At 44.8% G+C, this 22,264-nt stretch overlaps 1 protein-coding gene and 1 non-coding gene across 5 annotated transcripts in view; one reads left to right on the top strand and one right to left on the bottom strand.

Annotated features, from left to right (window-relative positions):
• Positions 1-22,264, top strand: part of RPS6KC1 (ribosomal protein S6 kinase C1) — a 149,805-nt gene that overhangs the window by 98,307 nt on the left and 29,234 nt on the right. For all 4 annotated transcript variants that reach the window (XM_061625231.1, XM_061625230.1, XM_061625229.1 and 1 more), the window contains 2 exons: positions 1,885-1,932; positions 4,444-4,576. In XM_061625231.1, coding sequence (XP_061481215.1) covers positions 1,885-1,932; positions 4,444-4,576 — 181 coding nt within the window. The remainder of the gene's footprint in view (positions 1-1,884; positions 1,933-4,443; positions 4,577-22,264) is intronic.
• TRNAT-UGU (transfer RNA threonine (anticodon UGU)) lies at positions 21,093-21,167 on the bottom strand. Its single transcript has one exon. It is a non-coding gene; the product is annotated as a tRNA-Thr (tRNA).

Raw genomic sequence — 22,264 nt, 5'->3', positions numbered from 1 at the left:
ATTGCCAAGCAGATGGAAAGCATTCACCAGCCTGATGTTTTTACTCTAATTATATTATCTGCAGTCCTGTATGGCTCAGTTGAAGAGGTGTATCCAGGGGCCAATTTATAATCATTTAACCAACACCTGTTTGGGAGAAATTGACAGTCAAAGGGCACATTTTAAAAAAATCACATATGTTCTTGTATTTACTGCCTCAATGTGAATGTTAGCTAGCTGCAAACAAACTTGGATGAAAAGACATAGTCCCTGGAAAAATTGATGCATCACTTTTTAACCATTTTTATCTATTTTAATTTGGCATGTTTCCCCCACCCCTGCCTTGTGCCTAAACAGGGAGACCACAACTCAATTTTCCTGCTATGATTTATCCCATCAGTTCCTAGTCTGTTTTTAAATAGCCTTGATTTGCAATCTTATAACATCTTATGGGAAACTCACCAACCTAGCAACATAAAATCAGCACTTGGGAAACTGCAGGTTTATTTCCCTGTTCCTGCAGCTATTGCATCTGTACATGTGTATACTAACAGTGAATTCAGTTATCTGAGTGCTGTTCCTTATGTAGCCAAAATGACACTACCCCCACACAAGGAAAGGTATCACTAGGCTTGGAAGAACCCTGGGGTTTTCAGAAGTACAAATTAACTATTGGGGGGGCTCAGGACAGGGGACCCTAAAACAGCCTAAGAATGGCTGAGCATGTTCAGTGGGCAAGGAATGTTAACTGTTTGGGTTTTGCGGGGGTAGAGCTGGAAATGGCTGGAAGGAATGGAATAGAGTATCCTGGATGAGGACAAAAACACTCCAGACTTGGTTGCAGATCTCCATGAAACTAGAACTATTATTTCGTTTTTAGGAAAATCTATTGAATGTTGTTGTGTGTTTATTGTTTTTATGTAAACTGCTCAGAGATTTTTTAAATATTAATACCTTTTTAATAAACAAACTATTAAGAAATCTTCAATATGGATTAATGCTTTAAATGAATTTTGCAGCCAAAGCATAATAACTTTGGGAAAAAAAGTGGTTCTGACCACTTGCAAGTTTCTGTATTTACAAGTTTCTGTATTTGCAGTAACTGGATTATTGCCACTGAATAAGGACTACTTATGTTCAAAGCTAACCTTGAGTTTATCTGATCCAAGTTTATGCTGTGGATATTCAGTAAATTCAAGCCAAGATTAGGTTTTCTCATTCTTTTGCACCCCAGTACTTATCATTACCTCACTATGAAATAAATCTGGACATTGGAGCCGGCAAGAGTCAAATTGGGCCACTTTGTGTGCCTGTTTTGGTTGTGTCTGCAGAAAAATACAGACTTCTTAAGCTAGTGAAATCTTGTTCTCCATGAAGGTTGCTTCCCTCTGTGTAGATGAGACATTGTTCCCCTGTTGTGGCCAACTGGTTCTTTGTAATGCCACTCTAATACAAACCAGTAAACCCAGACTGTTCTTTATGGTACCAAGGCAGAAACACATACATTGTTAAAACAGTTGATAACAAGTGGGAGTTTGGGAGTTGTATACTGGTGAGTATAAGCTGATACATAACACCCCACTATCACATTGTAGTGCCAGATGATCCATTGTCTTACTAAGGCATGTTAAGGCCTTGCAACCATAATATTTTTCTAAGAAGGCAATACATTTGTTTATATTTACAAAAATATTTATGTATAGCTATTCATAAAAAAATCAAAGCAATTTACAACACACACACACACACACACAAAATTGTTGCCTATATTAGAGAGTTTTTGTGGAGTTGGTTCCCTGGCACTCGTACTCTCCAGTCTGTAGGAGAGAAATTCATAATAGCTGATCAGTGACAGTTCATACAAATTGGATACATTTTTGTATTGTAATTACTTGTTTCATTTAGGTTTTGCTTGTAATGGATACTAGAACACAGCAGACATTTATACTGAAGGTAAGTCATTATTTTTTCTTACATCACTTGGTGTGCTAATATGGTACCATCTCACCCAACCACAAGTTCAGTCTACAAAATCAAGACAAGCAAAGTCTGTAGAAGTTTCAGTGATAGCATTGTTAACCTTCAGTATTAGCCTAGACAATTGGCCAACATCTGTATGTCAAATGAAAAGGGTGGTTCATAGTCAAGATCTCTGTCAGTAAAGTGCCTATAAATGAGACGGTTACCCAGAAGAAATAGTCCACTAAAGAAATGGATTGCCATACTACTGCTCATGCTACAGTGTTTGGGGGGGGGATGGGATGGATTGAGACTTGGGATCATTCTTACATTTCTGGAGAAGGCATAGTTGTTGTTTTCCTTGAGTCTCCATCCCATGCTATTCTGTTAATGTTTATGTAAGGAAATTGCATAGCCTGAGCCAGTTCCATGCCTACTTGCCACATCATTTAATTCCTGCCCCTAATGAAAAGCAACTGTCTGTCATTCCTTTGGGGCACAGATGAACTATTCATAACATTAACTGATTGTCAGGAGCTGCTGAGGTCTGCGGTAGGTCTGAAATAGTGCAAGTCCAGAATATCAGCCTGCTTTGAACCACATGATGACATGACTTTTATTATTGTACCTAAGATTATGATAGAACAAGGCATTATGTGAGATCTGTGGCCAGAGCTTGGAAAAGTTACTTTTTTGAACTACAACTCCCATCAGCCCCAGCCAGCAAGGCCACCAGATTGGGCTGATGGGAGTGTTCAAAAAAGTAACTTTTCCAAGCTCTGTCTGTGGCTGCTGCCATGAGTGGCAATGCCGTGTCTCCTCCTTTTCTCACACCTATTCACATATTGTAAAACAAAATATGCAGTGTGAAGTCACTGAATGAAGTGGAGCATGGGTAGGAAGACTTGTAGTGTGACAGTGTCCCATTAAGCATTTTTGATGTATTAGACTGGGGTAGACAGGAAGCCAGTGTAGGGCCCTCTATGTGTTGATGCTCCAATTCTCATCAGCATGGCCAATGGTCAGGGATGATTGGAGCTTAAGTCCAACAACATCTAGAGGGTACCACATTGGCTACCCTTGTATTAGTCACTGGCCATGTTCAGATGATCTTAAGAAGCCAAGTCAGAACAAGCTTTGTGCATCCACATACAGCTGCTTTGTTCCTCTCTTTCCTGAATGAGGAAGCTGGCCAAGAAGCCACAAATAACCATGGCTTCCCGTTATGTTTGAACTGGGAAACTATCGTTAATAGCTTCCCAGTGAGCTATGTATAAAGTGTGTTTATTTATTACATTTATATCCCACCTGTCCCCCAAAGAGCTTCAAGTGGCATACACAGTTCTCTCCCCTTTCCCCCATATTTTGTCCTCAATGCCAACCTTCTGAGGTAGATTATACAGAGAGGTAATGACTAGCCCAAGGTCACCTAGTGAGCTTCATAGGTGAGTGGGGATTTGTACCATGGCCTCCCAGGTCCTAGTCTGACACTAACCACTGCACCACACTGGCTGTCAAAGTTGGCTTAACATTCTGGCTTGTTTGGAAGCCTTTAACCATCTTTTTCCCAGATTGCATGTAGGAGGAAGCCATGGTCAAGGGCAGCTTTCTAGCTTGTTTCTCCATGTGTGCAAAGGAAGGAGCAAGGCAGTTGCATAAGAGTTGGAGCTCTTCCTACCTTGGTTTATTTACCTGAGTTATAATCATGTGAACACCATCACTGTCAAAAGAGGAGGCAGAGAAGGAGACTCAAGGCTGTTGTTTTTGGCAGCAGCCTTCTGTCTTTCATGACATCTGGTTACGACCTTAGTTTAGCCTTCACCAACATGGTGCTCTCCAGATGCTTTGGACCGCATCTCCCATCAGCCCAGCCAGCACAGTTAGAGTCCAAAACATCTGGAAGGCACCAGTTTGGCAAAGGTTGCCTTAGTGAACTGAAACACACTTTCTTTGCATCTCTCTTTTCTCTGTTTGTGCTACCTTTAAATGTAATAACCTCTTCGGGAAACAAACCGTGTCCCCCTGCTCTATCTTCCTTTCCATTTGACACCAATGTATGATTACCGCAGCCTGTAAAATGTAGGTCAGAGGAATGAAGTCTTTGTGTGTAGTTTTGCCTACGGACTGTGGATAGATTTAACAATGTGCGACACACTTTAAATCTTAAAGCATGGCACCCTCACACCCCAAATATATATATTTTTAAAAAGGTCACAGGGAAATAATGGGAGTGTCATCCTGATGACTTGGTTTGCGAGAAATTCTAATGAAAACATTGACCCGTGCAATTGATTTTAATGGGAGCTTTGTGCCATCTTCTGTTCTCTGGATCGGCGCCAGATGCCATCAGCAGGGCCTCGGGGGACCGAGGGGCAGAGAGCAGCAGATGAGTGGTTTCTCTGAAGCCTGGAGTAACTCGGATAGATTAGTTTGGTTGATAAGCACCATGCATAGCATGCTGCAAAGGCAGCTGAGGGTACAACTGACCTTTTTGTTCTCTGTCAGGGTCTAAGGAAAAGTAGCGAGTACAGCAGGAAGAGAAGGACCATCATCCCCCGCTGTGTGCCCAACATGGTGGCCCTGCACAAGTACATCATCTCGGAGGAATCCATCTTCCTTGTGCTGCACCATGCAGAAGGTGGGTCTGCTGCTTCAGATCTGTCACAGGAGGGATTTAGGAGGGGAGGAGGAGGAGAGGAGGGTGGGCTTTTCAGTCTGTAACATCCAAGTGTCAGAGGGCTGTCTTTCAAGCCAGAGGTTTCAGATATGTTTATCACACAGCTGCAGCACATAAATGCCACACACCTCTTTCTGAATTGCTTTCTTGACTGCCTTTTTTGTTATGTGCAGTTGCTACTTTTTACATTTTGTGCTTTTCTTTTAAGTTTTTCTAACACTTCCTGCATGTCAAGACACAGTAGGGCAACAGCTCACAGATACAGAGCTAGGATCACAGTGCCAGGTGAAGTGTGTGTGTGTGTGTGTGTGTGTGTGTAAACCATCTTGTGCCACTGCTGGCACTGAACCCCACCCCACCTTCATCCTTACCTGAACATTTTTGCTGGCTTGCTAACTCATGACCTGTTATAAAGAATATCTGAATCTAGTAAATGAGCACAATGTGCCTGGGATTTTGATTGTTTTTTTAAAAATTGTAATATGAAACACTTCCGGGAAGGGTGACTTTGCTTGTGCCTGCTTTTGAGACGGGCTCCCGCCTCAAAAGAAGCTTATTCAGATATAAATCAGTCGGAACATTTTTTTTTTTGACTGATGAAATTTCTCCCGGGCAGGGAGAAACGTAGAGATCATTTGAAAATCCATTACAAATGGCTCCGCCGTAACCAAGACATCAGGAACTGGTCCTAGCAGTCAGGGAAAGCCTTGGGAAACAAATGCAACTTCAGGTGGCGGTGGAAACACCCCACAGTTGGTGCCTGCTAGGAATGGGATCTGTTGGCCTGTGCCAGTTAGAAAGCATTCCATCAACCTCACAGGCTATTATCGATCCGAGTTTGTTCTTTGTCCGCAAGTCACTGGTTTTACTGATCTGTTTTTACCCCTCAGAAAAATGGAAATGGATTGCCTTCAAGTCGATCCTGATTTATGGCGACCCTATGAAATAGGGTTTTCATGGTAAGCGGTATTCAGAGGGGTTTTTACCATTGCCTTCTGAGAGGCAGTGACTGGCCCAAGGTCACCCAGTGAGCTTCATGGCTGTGTGGGGATTCAAACCCTAGTCTCAATTGATATTAATATCAATATTTTTAATGTTAAACTAAAGGAAATAGTGATAAACTGAAGAAAATAGCGATAAAATATCTATATTATCAATATTTTAGATTTAGATTTTTTTAAAAAAAATCATTTCCGAAAATAGCTGCGGAAAATCACTGCATAAAAATCCAATCCGCAACTATAGCGAATAAACAAATTAATGGACTATTCAATACCAAATCTGAATTGGGTGGAATTCTAGCACATCCCTAGTGCCTGCCTGATGTCAACCAAGAAAGCATTCCACATGGTAGGTGCCACAACAATTGCCATAATCAAAGTTATAAAGAGCATATGAGACTGAAGGCAGTGGTTAGGACTTCCGGGAAGGGTGACTTCGCTTGTGCCTGCTTTTGAGACGGGCTCCCGCCTCAGAAGAAGCTTATTCAGATATAAATCAGTCAGAACATTTTTTTTTTGACTGATGAAATTTCTCCCGGGCAGGGAGAAACGTAGAGATCAACCTCAAAAGCCTGTTTTTGTTGGGAGGACTGGATTTCATTAATTTATGAGAAAAGGTCCAGCCAGCAATGCCGGACGGACTTCCGAACAAGCTCTATCTGATTAATGCGACACGTTTATCTTTTCTTCAAAGAGAAAACGGACTAACAGGCAAGCACCCTTCTTTCTATTCTTGTTTTTACTTGGTTTAAATTGTTGCAGCAAAAAGAGATTTGTCAAATGAATCAGCTTTAAAGAACTTCTGGGTGAGCTATAACTCTTCTCTGTTATTCACGAAATTAACAGCTTATCTCTGTTTCTATTGCAAAAAGCTGTCCTGGAAGTGCATTCTAAAGATATAAACAGAAGAGGGATTTCTATTCCGAGGAACATTATATTGTCTGGGACTATTCTCTTTTTGGTCTATTTTATTTTGACGAATCTGCTTCTTCACGACGCCACTAACTGTTTTGATGCTGGGAACTAAATTTGTTTTGTATTCTTGAACATAGAGAGATAAGGCAGGCTGCTCTGTTTATACTGTGATGTCATCAAGCCTGGAATATTAACCCAATTGTTGCTGAAATAAGAAGTGGTTCTTCTTTATTTTTGTTTTGTTTTGTTTTCGTGGTTTTAAAAATGGCAATCAAGAAAGTGGCTGAGAATCTGGAAGTAATTATGTTTCAGAAAATAATGGATGAGATTGAGATAACGAAACAAACCCTGCGACAGGGCAGTAAGGAGCTGAAAATTGAACTGAGCAAAATGACGCAGGAGCTTAAAGAAATAGGGGATCCTGTGAGAGAGGAGAATGAGATCAGAGATGAGAAAAGAAAAAATAAAGGGAAGATACAAGCCCTGGAGATTGGAACAAATGTGGAATTGGAAAAAGATCTGGAGTTTATGGATATTAGAAATAAAATCTACTGTTTGGAATTTAACGTTATCTCTGAAGAAATTAATGAAGATATTAGAGATAAAGTTATCAATGGCTTGGATAATCTTCTGGACTGGAATGACGTGATGGAGCTTGATATAGAGAAAATCTAGGGAATTAACTGCAGCCATGTGACAATGGAAAAACTCTCAAGAGATGAGCCAGTGCATTTTGTAAAAAAGAAGAACAGAGATATGACTTTACAACAATATTTCAGCAACTTATTCAGAATCGATGGCAAGAAAATATTTGGGATAGAGGAAATTCCCATCAGACTCTTATTATATGACTATGGCTATGACAGCAAGATTATTATGGAATACTGATAATGGAAGATTGGACACTGAAATTACTGGACTTAACAGGACTATTGAAGATGGAAGATGGAATTAATATGGATAATGGAATAATGGCTATTGAAATTATTGGACTTAACAGATTTTGATGAGATGGATTAATCGATATGTTTATTTGGATTATGGTTATGACAATAAGATTATTATTATTAACGAGATGGATTAATCGACATGTTTATTTGGAGAAAAATGGATAGATATATTAAAGAATTGAAACCTCTCTTTGACTTTTTGTGGAAAGAATAAAGTAATGTTTATGAGATTTGATGATTAATTAAGATAACTACTGGAGGAAAGTGATTTTATAATATAATTTAAGAGACAGGATTGTTATATATTGTAGACCTATAACTGATTTGATCTGCGACAAATGGGAAGTCAACATTTTATTTTTTTGTTTAATCATTTTTGTTTTCTTTTGTTTTTTGTCTTTGAATGTTTTATGATTTTGTTTTGTATGTTTTATGATAATTTGAATAAAAATTATTGTAAAAAAATTGTAATATGAAACAATGCTGCACCCTTGTCATGCTTTGATGCGTCCTGAGATGGAGCAAGTCCCTGTTCTGCTGTAATGAAAGCTGATTCAGAAAATTGTATCAAGATTCGGTTATTATTTTTAATAACGTAACGACTGTATAACTTCTGATTGCTTTCCAATATTTATTATTATTAATTTATTTATTACATGTATACCCCACCTTTCTTTTCATCATAGAAACCCAAGGCGGCTTACATATGGTTCGCAGGCGGTCTCCCATCCAGGCACTGACCAGACCTGACCTTGCTTAGCTTCAGCAGGGTGCTAGCCTCATGTGCCTTCAGACCATAGCCTGGGACCAGAGCTTGGAAAAGTTACTTTTTTGAACTACAACTCCCATCAGCCCCAGCCAGCGGTGCTGGCTGGGGCTGATGGGAGTTGTAGTTCAAAAAAGTAACTTTTCCAAGCTCTGCCTGGGACCAATATGTCCCATACAGCCTGGAACCATAGCCTGGGACTAATATGTCCCATATAGCCTGGGACCATAGCCTGGGACTAATACAGCAATGTGTTGCAATGTCAGCAGCTGCCTCTCAAAGCAGTGGTGCTCAAAACCACAAGCCCAGCTCTAAGTACACAAGAAGATGGTGCCTTCTTATGTGGACCTCTTTAAATTATACAGCCACGAGAGTGGATTTTTCACATTCCGCAATGTTAAATTGAAAATACCCCCCATTTATTTATTTATTATTTGATTTATACCCTGCCCTTCCTCCCAGCAGGAGCCAAGGGCAGCAAACAGAAACGCTAAAAACACTTTAAAACATCATAAAAAGACCTTAAAATACATTAAAACAAAACAACGTTAAAAACATTTAAAAAAAACAAGCTTTAAAAACTTTTTTTAAAAAAAAACGGTTAAAAACGTATTATTAAAGAAAACATATTAAAAGCAATTCTAACACAGACACAGATTGGGATAGGTCTCAACTTAAAAGGCTTGTTGAAAGAGGAAAGTCTTCAAAAGGCGACAAAAAGATAACAGATGGCGCCTGCCTAATATTTAAGGGGAGGGAATTCCACAGGGTAGGTGTCACCACACTAAAGGTCCGTTTCCTATATTGTGCAGAACGAACCTCTTGATAAGATGGAATCTGCAAGAGGCCCTCACCTGCAGAGCGCAGTGATCAACTGGTTATATAAGGGGTAAGACGGTCTTTCAGATATCCTGGTCCCGAGCTATGTAGGGCTTTGTACACCAAAACTAGAACCCTGAACTTGGCCCGGTAGGAAATGGGCAGCCAGTGCAATTCTTTCAGCAGCGGAGTGACATGTTGACAATACGCTGCCCCAGTGAGCAGTCTCGCTGCTGCATTTTGCACCAGCTGCAGCTTCTGGACCAATCTCAAGGGCAGCCCCACATAGAGCGCATTACAGTAATCTACCCTGGAAGTTACCAGTGTGTGGACAACAGTGGTCATGCTATCATGGTCCAGAAACGGCTGCACTGTCTTATCAGCGCAAGCTGGTAAAAGGCATTCCTAGCCATGGAGGTCACCTGGGCCTCTAGCGACAAAGATGGATCCAGGAGTACCCCCAGACTATGGACCTGCTCTTTCAGAGGGAGTATGACCCCATCCAAAGCAGGCATCTGACCAATTATCCAAACTCAGGAACCACCAACCCACAGCGCCTCCGTGTTGCTAAGAATCAGGCTCAGTTTATTGGCCCTCATCCAGCCCACCACCGAGTCCAAGCAGCGGTCCAGGGCTTGCACGGCCTCTCCCGATTCAGATGTTATGAAGAAATAGAGCTGGGCATCGTCAGCATACTGCTGACTCCTTGCCCCAAATCTCCTGATGACTGCTCCCAAGGGCTTCATATAGATGTTAAACAGCATGGGGGACAAGATGGTACCCTGCAGCACCCCACAGCGCAACTGCCAGGGGGCCGAAAGACAGTCACCCAATGCTATTCTCTGAGAGTGACCTTGGAGATAGGATCAGAACCACTGTAAAACAGTGCCTCCAATAGCCATCTCACCAAGTCTGCCCAAAAGGATACCATGGCTAATGGTATCAAAAGCCGTTGAGGGATCAAGTAAGAGTAACAGGGCCGCGCACCCCCTGTTCTTCTCCCGATAAAGGTCATCCATCAGGGTGACCAAGGCCGATTTAGTCCCATAACCAGGCCTGAACCCAGACTGGGATGGTCAAGATAATCTGTTTCATCCAAAAGTACTTGCAGTTGCTGCGCCACAACCCTCTCAATCATCTTCCCTAAAAAGGGGGTATTTGCAACCGGTCGGTAGTTGTCACAGACCAATCCCCCCATGCCATTCTGATGCTTCACATAAGCTCATTTCAAAACAAAACCTTACAAAACTTATAGTCCTGAACTCAGAAACGCTTGCTTAACAACCCTGTCAATTTTCATGACGATACACAAAACAGTAAGAGAGAATCGGGAGTTCAAAGTCTAAAAAGAGAGAGAAAAAACCCAGAGCCCTTTTGGACTTTTTTCTGTCGGAGTTCTCATAATCCGTTGAAATTCATTAAAAATCATCCATGTTCACAGAGTACCTGTAATCCTATTACTGACCTTTCCCCATACTCTGACCTCCATCCTCTGCAGTTTAAAAGTTAAAAAAATGCCTGGCTGTTTTTTAATTAATTTAAGAAATTTTGGCTTAAACTCAGAAAGTGTCGGGCATGCTCAGTAAGAACCAACTGTCAGTGTTCTAAAAGCCAGACTCACAGCTGCTTGACTTGGCTAATCAGAGCGCCACACCCACACCAGACTTTGATTCCACGTGAGACAGTCATGGCTTCCCCCAGTGTCAGGCCCAGGATGTGACTCAGGAACCAGACCAACGATTGTAGTTAATTCGTGTTTTATTAGGGTAATGTCCAAACAAAGACTGCGTTTTCTCATGAATCAATACAGGGATACAGGTCCTGCGGCATTGGGAGAAAGTTGACAGAGCAAGGGACTTCTTCCCGCCTGTTCTTTAAGAAGGGGCCAAACGGGCGCGCAATCTTTCGCTCCTCCTTAACTGCCCCTCAGGTACTGCCCGCCTTCCCCCCCTTCTCTCCTGTCTTTTCAGTTGTCTGCGTGTGCGCGGTGAGGGGGGAAGCATCACCCCCTCCTCTTCTGAAGTTTCCGATTCCAGGATGGTGGATAGGGGAGGGGCTGATGGTAAACTGCCTCCCCGCTTTTCGGCTGTGAGCAGCCCTCCCTCTTCCCCCTCTTGCTCTGAGCCTGAAAGAGGGGGAGGCGTGAGAATGTCCAGGGAGGGCTCAGGCTCCCCGTTGCTAAGCGACCTTATCACTGGCAGTTCCTCTGTTTCATCTTTGCTCCAAAGGGGGGAAGTTCCTCCCCCTTCCCTCTGCCATCCATCCGAATACTCTTCTCCCAACTCTCCGGGATCCAGCTCCCCGGGATTGGGACCCCAGCTCTGCCTTCCGACACCATCCCCCCTCCCAGGCTGTGCCCCCCTCCCCTTGTCTGGCTCGGGACGGTGGGGAAAACGTTGATGGAAAAGTTTTACCAATTCTGGAGCATGCACATCAGCTGCATCTTCCCATGATCTGTCAGCCACCCCATAGCCTTTCCAGTGAATCAAGTACTGCAGCTTGTGGCGTCTGATCCTGGAATCTAAGATCTCCTCAACTTCAAACTCAAGCTGCTCATTTACCAGGAGTGGAGCTCCGGGAGGTTCCTCCGGCCGTAACTCACTGGGAGGGGCAGCTTTCGTTAAGAGGGATCGATGGAACACAGGATGTATTTTAAACGTGTCAGGCAGCTTCAGTCGGTACGCCACGGGATTGATTTGAGTTTCTATTTCGAAAGGACCCACTCTCTTGTCTTGTAATTTTCTACATTTGCCCGGCATCTGGAGGAAGCGGGTGGACAGCCATACCTGGTCTCCCGGTTGAAGGGGGGGGGCTCCTTCCTGTGCAGGTCAGCAACTCGCTTGTACTCCGTTTTGGCTTCGTTTAACTGCTGTTTCAGTGTCTGTTGCGCCGCTTGCAATTCCTTAAGGAAGTTCTCAGCTGCCGGTACCAGCATTCCTTCTGAGCTGCTTGGAAAGACTTTAGGATGGAATCCATAATTAGTGAAGAACGGGGTTTGTTGAGTGCTGGAGTGCAGAGAATTGTTGTAGGCGAACTCTGCAAAATGCAAATATGATACCCAGTCAGTCTGTTGATAGGACACATAACTTCGTAAATATCTTTCCAAAACGGCGTTCCGTCTGCCCATCTGTCTGGGGGTGATGGGCGGAGGAGAGTTTTAATTCCGTCTGCAACTGTTTCCACATTGCTCTCCAAAATTTGGCTGTGAACTGAGTTCCTCGGTCTGAGACTATGCTGTTTGGCAATCCATGCAGCCGGTAGACTTCTTTGATGAATAACTTGGCCGTTTCTTTAGCCTCTAAGGCCCCTGCACAAGGAAGAAAGTGTGCCATTTTGGTAAGTAGATCCACCACTACTAAGATGGCTGTCATTCCTTGGGACTTGGGTAGATCAGTTATAAAATCCATGGAGAGGTCCTTCCAGGGTTCGTGTGGGACAGGCAACGGTTGTAACAGTCCTGCTGGTATCCCTGTTTGTGTTTTTGTCCGCAGACAGACAGAGCAGGACTTTACATAACTCTCAATATCCCGACGCATTTTAGGCCACCAGAAGTCCTTGGCCACGTTCTGAATGGTCTTGTAAATCCCAAAGTGTCCCGCTGTGATGGAATCATGACACTGGCGTAGGATTCTGAGCCTTAATTCCCCTTCTGGCACATATCTGGCGGTTTTGAACCATAACAGTCCATTTCTCCAGTGAAAGGTTACTTCTGAGTCTTGACCTTGTCCCGTCTCCTGCTGATATTTTAGCATGTCTGCATCTTCTTGTTGTGCCATTTTGAGTTCCTCTTCCCATGAAGGCTGGCATACTCCCAACGTTAATTTCTCTGGCGGGATTACGTACTGAGGCTGGTCCTCGGATTCACTTTCTTTGTATTGTGGCTGTCTGGATAAGGCATCCGCTCTCTGGTTTTTGGCTTGGGCATGGTAAGTAATCTGGAAGTTAAACCTAGTGAAGAACTGGGACCATCTTATCTGTCTCTGGTTCAGCTTTCTGGCTGTTTGGAGGCTTTCAAGATTCTTGTGGTCGGAGCGCACTTCAATTCGATGAGAGGTCCCCTCTAGGTATTGTCTCCAGTTTTCAAAAGAGTCCTTGATGGCCAGCAGCTCCTTCTCCCAAACTGTGTAGTTCTTCTCTGCAGGCTTTAACTTCTGAGACAAGTACGCACAGGGGTGCAGCTCCTTCCCTTCTTGGTCTAATTGTAGCAGGACCCCCCCCCGATGGCAAAATCTGAAGCATCTGCTTCCACTACGAAAGGGCGGTTCGGATCAGCAAAGCGCAAAATGGGCTCAGTAGCAAACCTTCTCTTCAGCTCCTCAAAGGCCTCGGTGGCGTTCTCTGTCCATTGAAACTTCTTCTTCCCCCTTAAACAGTCAGTCAGAGGAGCTGTTAATTTGGAAAACCCTGGAATGAACTTTCTGTAATAATTGGCAAACCCCAAAAACCGTTGTACATCCTTTTTGGTGACAGGTTGGCCCCAGTCCAATATGCAGCTTACTTTCCCTGGGTCCAACTCCACGCCTTCCGCTGAGATTCGATATCCAAGGAAGTCTAGAGACTTGAGGTCCAATCCACATTTCTCTAATTTAGCATACAGGTGATTTTCTCTCAGTCTCTTCAACACCGTCTTCACATGCTGGTCGTGGTCTTCCTGGTTCTTTGAGAACACCAGGATATCATCTAAGTAACAGATTACATACGTGTCCAACAAGTCTCTAAACACGTCGTTCATGAATTTTTGAAAAATTCCTGGACTTCCACAAAGCCCGAACGGCATGACCAGGTATTCATACTGTCCGTAAGCGGTCAAGAATCCTGTTTTCCATTCATCTCCCTCCTTCATTCTGATCAGATTGTACGCTCCTCTCAAATCCAACTTCGTGAAGATTTTTGCAGAGCACAGTCGGTCCAGCAACTCTGAGATCAGGGGCAGCGGGTAGCTGTTGGGGATGGTGATCTGGTTCAATGCGCGATAGTCGTTACAGGGTCTGAGTCCCCCCCCCTTCTTTTTCACAAACAATAGTGGCGCTCCAGCAGGGGATTGTGAGGGGCGTATGAATCCTCGCCTCAGGTTTTTATCCAGGAATTCCTTCAGGGCCTCCCTCTCATTCTCTGTGAGAGAGTAGATTCTCCCTGATGGGATGCTGGCTCCTGGCACTAGATCAATCGCACAGTCGTAAGGGCGGTGGGGGGGTAAAGTCTCTGTCTCTTTTTCATCAAACACATCTTTGAATTCTTCATACTTTGGCGGCAGGGTCACTTGCTCGATCTCTTGCACTGCCCCCGCTAAGGTGTTCTTGATTCCTTCAGGTTGACAGTTCTCCTGGCAATACTGTGAGGTGAACCACACCACCGCCTCCTTCCAACTTATTTTGGGTTCATGCTTTGCTAGCCAGGGCATTCCCAGAATCACCTCAAAGTTCGAGAGATCTGACACGTATAGCGAAATGAACTCTTCGTGCCCAGGGATTTGAAGTTTCACTTCCTCCGTGGCTTGTGTCACCCCTCCTGACTTCAGGGGTCTCCCATCGATAGTCTCCACAGCTAGGGGAGCGTCCAGTTTCCACCGGGAAATTCCATGACAATTGACTAACTTTGCATCAATAAAATTTGTGGAGGCTCCACTGTCAATTAAGGCAGTGGAATTAAACACCACTCCTCTGGAAGTTGTAATCCGAATAGGCAAGACCAACACCCTCTTTGAGGGAGGTTGGATCGTTGGGGGGCCTTTATACAACGCTGCCCCCAGTCCACCGGCCTGCACGTGGACTGGGTGTTCTAGTTTCCCGACGGCTCGGCTTTCCCCCCTTTCAGTCCACAGTCTCTGGCCACATGGCCCGGCTTTGAACAATAAAAGCATAAACGTTCCCGGCGTCGTCTTTCCTTTTCTTCTTCCGACAGTCTTGGCCTAGCCCCTCCCTGTCCGTCAGTTGCATTACCTGCCATCCCTGTAGTGGGAAGGGTCTTGTTGCGGGATGCCGAGGCTGAGTATCTCGGGACCTCCTGCTTCCTTTCCAGGCCCCTTCCTTCCATCCGGTGATCTATCTGTAGGCATAGCCGGATGAGCCCTGGTAGGTCAGCGGGGGGGGAGGTCCTGGCCAACTCATCCAGGATTTCAGCATTTAATCCACTCCGGTACATAAACATCAGGGCGGCGTCATTGTAACCAGTTTCCTGGGACAGAATTTTAAAAGCGTTAGTGTACTCGGAAACAGTCCCTTTAGCTTGCTTCAGAGCGCCTAGTTGCCGCGCTACTGTTTCAGCCCTTTGTGGGTCTTGAAACATCTCGGTCATCTCCTGTATAAATCCTCTGTACCTTCCTAAGACAGTATCCTTTCTCACGAGATACGGAGTCACCCATTTTGCAGCTTCTCCCTCCAGGAGGCTAATCACGAAAGCTACTTTAGCCCCATCGTCTGGAAATTCCGTGTGCCTGACATCCAGATATAACTCACATTGAGCCACGAAGGTTGCCAACTGATCACTTTGTCCCACGTATTTTGGGGGCAATCCAATGGGAACCTTTACTACGGCAGCTGGAGGGGCTGTTTGCATCTGGTCTATCGTGGCCTTCAAGGTTTGATTATCCGTCTTCAGCGCCTTGACTGCTGCTAGCAGGGCTTGAACATCCGTCTGCAAATCAGCTACCTTAGTCCTCAGGAGTTCCACTTCTTCCGTCTCAGAAGTGGGGTTCGTCCCCCCCGCTGCTCCCTTTGACATCTTGTCCCAGTCAAGTGAAGAGAGCGTTGAGGGTGATTTAGGTGGCTCTGTCAAGCTGTCAGGCCCAGGATGTGACTCAGGAACCAGACCAACGATTGTAGTTAATTCGTGTTTTATTAGGGTAATGTCCAAACAAAGGCTGCGTTTTCTCATGAATCAATACAGGGATACAGGTCCTGCGGCATTGGGAGAAAGTTGATAGAGCAAGGGACTTCTTCCCGCCTGTTCTTTAAGAAGGGGCCAAACGGGCGCGCAATCTTTCGCTCCTCCTTAACTGCCCCTCAGGTACTGCCCGCCTTCCCCCCCTTCTCTCCTGTCTTTTCAGCTGTCTGCGTGTGCGCGGTGAGGGGGGAAGCATCACCCCCTCCTCTTCTGAAGTTTCCGATTCCAGGATGGGGGATAGGGGAGGGGCTGATGGTAAACTGCCTCCCCGCTTTTCGGCTGTGAGCAGCCCTCCCTCTTTCCCCTCTTGCTCTGAGCCTGAAAGAGGGGGAGGCGTGAGAATGTCCAGGGAGGGCTCAGGCTCCCCGTTGCTAAGCGACCTTATCACTGGCAGTTCCTCTGTTTCGTCTTTGCTCCAAAGGGGGGAAGTTCCTCCCCCTTCCCTCTGCCATCCATCCGAATACTCTTCTCCCAACTCTCCGGGATCCAGCTCCCCGGGATTGGGACCCCAGCTCTGCCTTCCGACACCCAGAGAATCCTGGGAAGTGTAGTTTGTGAAGGGTGCTGAAAGGAGACTCCTGTTCCATTGACAGAGCTCCAGTGGCCAGACTGGTTTAACAGTCAGCCACTCTGATTGAAGGTCTGTGAGGGGAATAGGGCGTCTCCTAGCAACTCTCAGCACCCTTCACTAAATACACTTCCCAGGGTTCTTTGAGAGAAGCCATGACTGTCTAAAGAGAAATAAAGGCCTGGTATGGATGTGGCCAGGGCCAGCTTTGGTTTAAATTTGGGTGGGAGGCTACATGTGCCATGCTGAAAAGCAATGATACTGTTCACAATGTTTTCCTTTTTGAAAGGAAAGGGTCTTTCCCTCTGCCCAGTGCCCACCCACCCAATCTCATCCCCTCCCCCTCCTTCTGCCCTCCCTGCCCCTTCCCCGGGTCAATATTGGACTACGACCTGGGAGACCAGGGCCTGAATCCCCACACAGCCATGAAGCTCACTGGGTGACCTTGGGCCAGTTACTGCCTCTCAGCCTCAGAGGAAGGCAATGGTAAAACCTCCTCTGAATACTGTTTGCTGTGCCAACCCTATTCATAAGGTCGCCATAAGTTGGGATCGAGTTGAAGGCAGTCCATTTCCATTTTCACACATGATTGCACAGAAATAAATCCCATTGAACTCAAAAAGTATGCAAATGATCAAACCCATCCTCCCTTCTCCTCCCTCCTATCTCCTCCCTCTTGCCCCTTCCCTCACCCTTCCCTTGCCCCTCCCTCCCCATCCCCATACCCTTCCAATCCCCCCTTCTGCTTCCTCCTCCCCATGGGCAGTTTTACCTATTTTAAGCATGATTGCACAGGAGTAAATACCATTGAACTTTATAAGCATGCAAATGATCAAACCTGCCCTCCCCCTTCCTTTGCCCCCCTCCAGTCCACTCTTCCCCCTCCTCCTCCCCCATGGTCAGTTTTACCTATCCTAACCATGATTGCATAGGAGTAAATCCCTTTGAACTCAATAAACATGTAAATGATCAGACTTGCCTTTCCCCTCCTTCCCCTCTTCTCTCCCTTCCTCCTCCCCTCCCCTCTTCCTCCTTCCCTCCCCTCTTCCTCCTTCCCTCCCCTCTTCCTCCTTCCCTGCCCACTCCAGCCCTCCCTCCTCCCCCCCCAGTCAGTCTTACCTATCCTAAGCATGATTGCATGGGAGTAAATCGCACTGAACTCAATAAATATGCAAATGATCAAACTTGTCCTTCCTCTCCCCTCTGCCCTTCCTGCCTGCTCCGATCTTCCCTCTGCCCTTCCTCTCCTCCCTCCCTTCCTCCTCCTCTCCTCCATCCCCTGTAGTTAGTTTCACTTATCCTGATTGCACGGGAGTAAATCTCACTGAACTTAATAAGCATTCAAATGATCAATCCATTCTCAGCAAACTTGAACAGGATCTCATTTCTTACCTCCCAGATTAAAAAGCAGAGAAATTCACTAAGTGGCAAAAAACCTTGTTGTTTAAGAACATGCCTATAGCCCACAGATATTTCTACCAAACTTTAAAAAGCAGGGAAATTGGGCAGCTATAGTGAATGCACCAGGGGAGCAGGAGACCTGACCTCCTCTCTGAGATATTGGACTGCCCTACACATTTGTCAAAATGCAAGTACAATTTGGATTGGTCTTTCACAGTCCAATTCACTTCCTGTGTAGCTTGGAAGAATTTGGAGCCAATCAGAGTGAAAAGAGGTGAGTCAACCACTGAGAAAGCTCTCTTCAGTAGCTAATACTCTCCCCTTTCATGCTTATTGGCTCCTAGGGGCATCTGTTGTGGGAGAAGGCATTAATAAGGATCTAATTCTCAACCCACAGCAAAAAAGGGGGGGCATGACTATGACTATCGTGAAGGGACCCTGCACTTCTGAATTTGCCACTACACTACTGATAGTTAATATATATAGTATCCATAGAAAAATAATCACTGCTGCTTTTAATTTTATTTTTGTAAAGCAAGCTTTCGTTGAGTTTCTACAGTTACACAGTAACTGATCTAGCTGTAAGAAAAAGTGTGTGTGTGTGTGGGGGGGGTGATAAACAAGCCAGTAGCATTGCATAGGAGTTGAAAGCAGCACAGCAGAGGTCTGCCTTTAGTGTCTTTAGGAAATTGCTAGTATGTTTAGGGAACAGGTGGCATAGAATAATTATTTATTGATTTCCCCTACCCAAATAACACATGGATTTAAATATTTCTAACATTTAATTACCCCTTTTGTTTCAGCCTATAAATTATAGTGCTGCTAAGATGTGTTGCTCTCTCTCTCTCTCTCTCTCTCTCTCTCTCTCTCTCTCTCTCTCTCTCTCTCTCTCTCTCTCTCTCTCTCATCTATGAAACACAACAAATGATCGGAAAACATTTATCTGCATTTGTGGAGTTGAGAATATTAAGAACTTGGATCATACCTTCTGTCTGGTCCGGCACCTGTATTAGAAATTGCTGCACATCTCAGTTGGTGGCCTGTGCTACCATTTCTCATTGGGTCATGGTACAATTTAGCACCCATTCAGCTACTATTTGGCCCCCTCTAGAGTGCAGATAGGTGTAGGGCAAAATAAGGGCTGAAGACACAGGTATATGCAGACATAGGGTCTGTGCTGTAGTACATCCACACAATATTAGTCTCCTTCACACATGCCGAGATCTCCTAAAAATACATGGATGTGGTTCATGATACCACATACGCTAGGAGAAAATAGGAAAATAATTTCATGATTGCCTCTCACTTTATAGGAAGATGCTGGGGATGGGGGCAGAGGAGTCTTCTGTTTTTACCCATACCAATGGAAGGAATCGCCCTTATTCCAGGGATGGGGAACTTATCCCCATGCACCACATGCATTATAGGCACTCCGTGTACCTGAAACAATGGGCCCATGTCACCCAGTCTCTAATATCCACTTTTTGGGCAACATGTTCCAGAGGTGGTGGCCTGCTTTGAAAAATGGATTATCAAGACCTCCTTCAGTCTGCTTCATGCCTGGGTTTGATACTGAAACTGCCTTGGTCACCCTGGTTTATGACCTTTGGTGGGATCCTCCTTCACCTCTCAGTGGCTTTTGATACCATCAATCATGGTATCCTCCTGGAGTGGCTATGTGAGTTCAGTTCAGGAAGCACTATGTTATGGTGGTTTTGCTCTTCCCTCCAGGGTTACTTCTAAGACAGTCTTGTGGGGGCTTGCAGAGTTCAGTCTTGTCTCCAATGCTCCTTGTATGAAGCCACTGGCAGATGTCATCAAAAGATTTGGAGCAAGATGTCATCAGTAGGCTATTTATACCACTGTTCTTCAAACTTGGGTCCTCAGATGTTGTTGGACTACAGCTCACATCATCCTTGGCCATTGGCTAAGCTGGCTGGGGTTGATGGGGAGTTGTAGTCCGATGACATCTGGGGACCCAAGGTTGAAGAACAGTGCTCTGTGCCATCACTATCAGGTGAGGTGGTGCCTGGAGGCAGTAATGGGTTGGATGTGGGCCAACAAATTGAAGCTGAATCCAGAGAAGACAGAAATGGTGTGGGCTTTGTGTTCTTGGGTCTCGCAAGATGACTGGTTATAGATGAGGTTCACAGAGCTACAATTCCCAAAGTGGTTTAACAATCAATCTGTCTTCCCAGGGAACTCTGGGACATGCAGCTCTGTGAGGGAAATAGGGACCTCCCAACAACTCTCAGCAGCCTTAACAAATGACAGTTCCCAGGATTCTTTGGGGAAAGCCATGAAAGTGGCATGATACTGCTTTGAAAGTATAGTGCAGATGGGGCCTTAATTGCAGAATGCATCCATTCAGTTATGTTTTAGAAATCTTATGTTGGATTCTGGAAATCGGACTCCAGGCTATACAGAGCAACAATGAGAATGTTTTTTCTCTTAGTTGTATCCAAATATCATAGATCAATCTAGTAGAACCTTCTCTCTCTCTCCCCCCCCCCACCTCTTGGTCACGATGTATTAAACATCTTGTTAGAGGCGAGAACATCCATAAAGTATCTGTTAGCTTTGTCACAAAGCACTTGGCAAGATGTAATGTGATGGAAAGCCAATCTGAGGCCTCACTACTACTTAGCAGTATCAGTGCCAGAAATGGTTGAAACAGATGCTTCAAAAACTGTCTGAGGGGGGGCAGGAGTGGGGAGGGCTTTGATGGATATCGGAGTTTAAGTGGCTGTTGGAAAATGTCAAATCTTTTTAAGCATAAACAAGCTGGAGTTCATATCAATTTGGAAAGGGCTCAAGAAACTTCAAAATGAAGATGTTTCCTGTTAGCAGATGCAACTACTGTCACAGGACAGTGCTACAGTAGCTTTATGTCTTTCCAGTCTACTGCCTTGAGAGTCAGATGGACTGCCAACCATACTTTTTGCTCCACGGACAGAAAACAGACAAGCATTTGTTTTAATACCTGTTGCTGGAAACCGCAGGAGGGGAGAGTGCTCTTGCACTCAGGGCCTGTTTGTGGGGCTTTCCATGGGCATCTGATTGGCCACTGTGAGAGCAGGATGCTTGACTAGATGGGTCACTGGCCTCAGTATTGTCTACACTAACTAGCAGTAGCTCTCCAGGCTTTCAAGCAGGAGTCTCTCCCAGCCCTACTTGGAGATGCCGGGGATTGAACCTGGGACCTTCTGCATACAAGTCAGATGCTCTACCACTGAGCTACAGTCCTTCCCTGATGTGTGCCTCTGATATTTTCTATTAGAGTCCTTATGTCACTTGTGTAATGCTTTGCTCTCTATCTTCTCAACTTTTTTTGTATGCTTGTAAGTTATATGTATTTTTGTATTTGGACGCTGCCTTGAGTTCCAGTCCTTGGAAAAAGAGCGGGGTAAAAATAAAGATAATAATATAATAATAACAATAATAACTTTTCTCTCCTCTGATGCTGCATACCCCTTCTTGGTCACCAGAAACCCACCCCTGCCTTCTTTCTCAACCCATATTTGCATAACCCATATTTGTATATACCCTGTTTGAAAGCAAGAGAGATCTTTTTGACAAGTGCACAACATATGTTGATGCCACAGTCCCCCTATAGTCTTGTCTCATGTGCTTACAATTGCATGAGGGCAAGAGTGCAGCCATGTTTGCTGTCTCCACCCGGCCATCATATCCCCTGCCGACCTCTGACAACCATGCACTGGGTGGGATGGTCTGTGGCATCAGGATTCTGAATCACATGGGGAGCCTACACATATAGAGTAGGGGCTCTGCTTCAGGCTATCCCTCTTCATTGCATGGATAATGGAGAGCGGGGACACAATGGGCAGGCAGGGCCAATGAACATGACCTCACTCTTTCCCTCATACAGTTATAATTGCATGAAGGGAGAATGACTGGAGAGGGGCTACATAGTCATTCAAGTGTTGACGTGCAAAACAGCTACTAGATTGGAGATGCCAGAGACTTGTGCATGCGTATGTGCTCTGCCTTTGGCCCTTTCCTAACTGCTTTAGCATTCAGCCAATAAGAGGCAAGACTTACGGAAACTCCTTTGCATTGACTGATCTCTCCTCCCCAAAAATATTACATGTAATGGATGGCCAATAGTGTATTGACTTTGGCTAATGCGTTTAATTGATCTTATCCATTGCAGTACAAGATTATTAGTGTGTCATTCATGAAGACATAATTATATACCCAGAAGGAAATATTGCTCCTCTATGACCTAGATTGGGGATTTTGAAGGGGGGGGGAGGAATAAAATCATTGATTCTGTTTTTCCCAACACAGCTATTGAAAACAAAATTCTTTACATATTTCCACTTT

The sequence above is a fragment of the Rhineura floridana genome, chromosome 4 (genome assembly GCF_030035675.1).
Source record: "Rhineura floridana isolate rRhiFlo1 chromosome 4, rRhiFlo1.hap2, whole genome shotgun sequence".
NCBI classification, from domain to species: Eukaryota; Metazoa; Chordata; class Lepidosauria; order Squamata; family Rhineuridae; genus Rhineura; species Rhineura floridana.
This window is presented reverse-complemented; position numbering and strand designations above follow the sequence as displayed.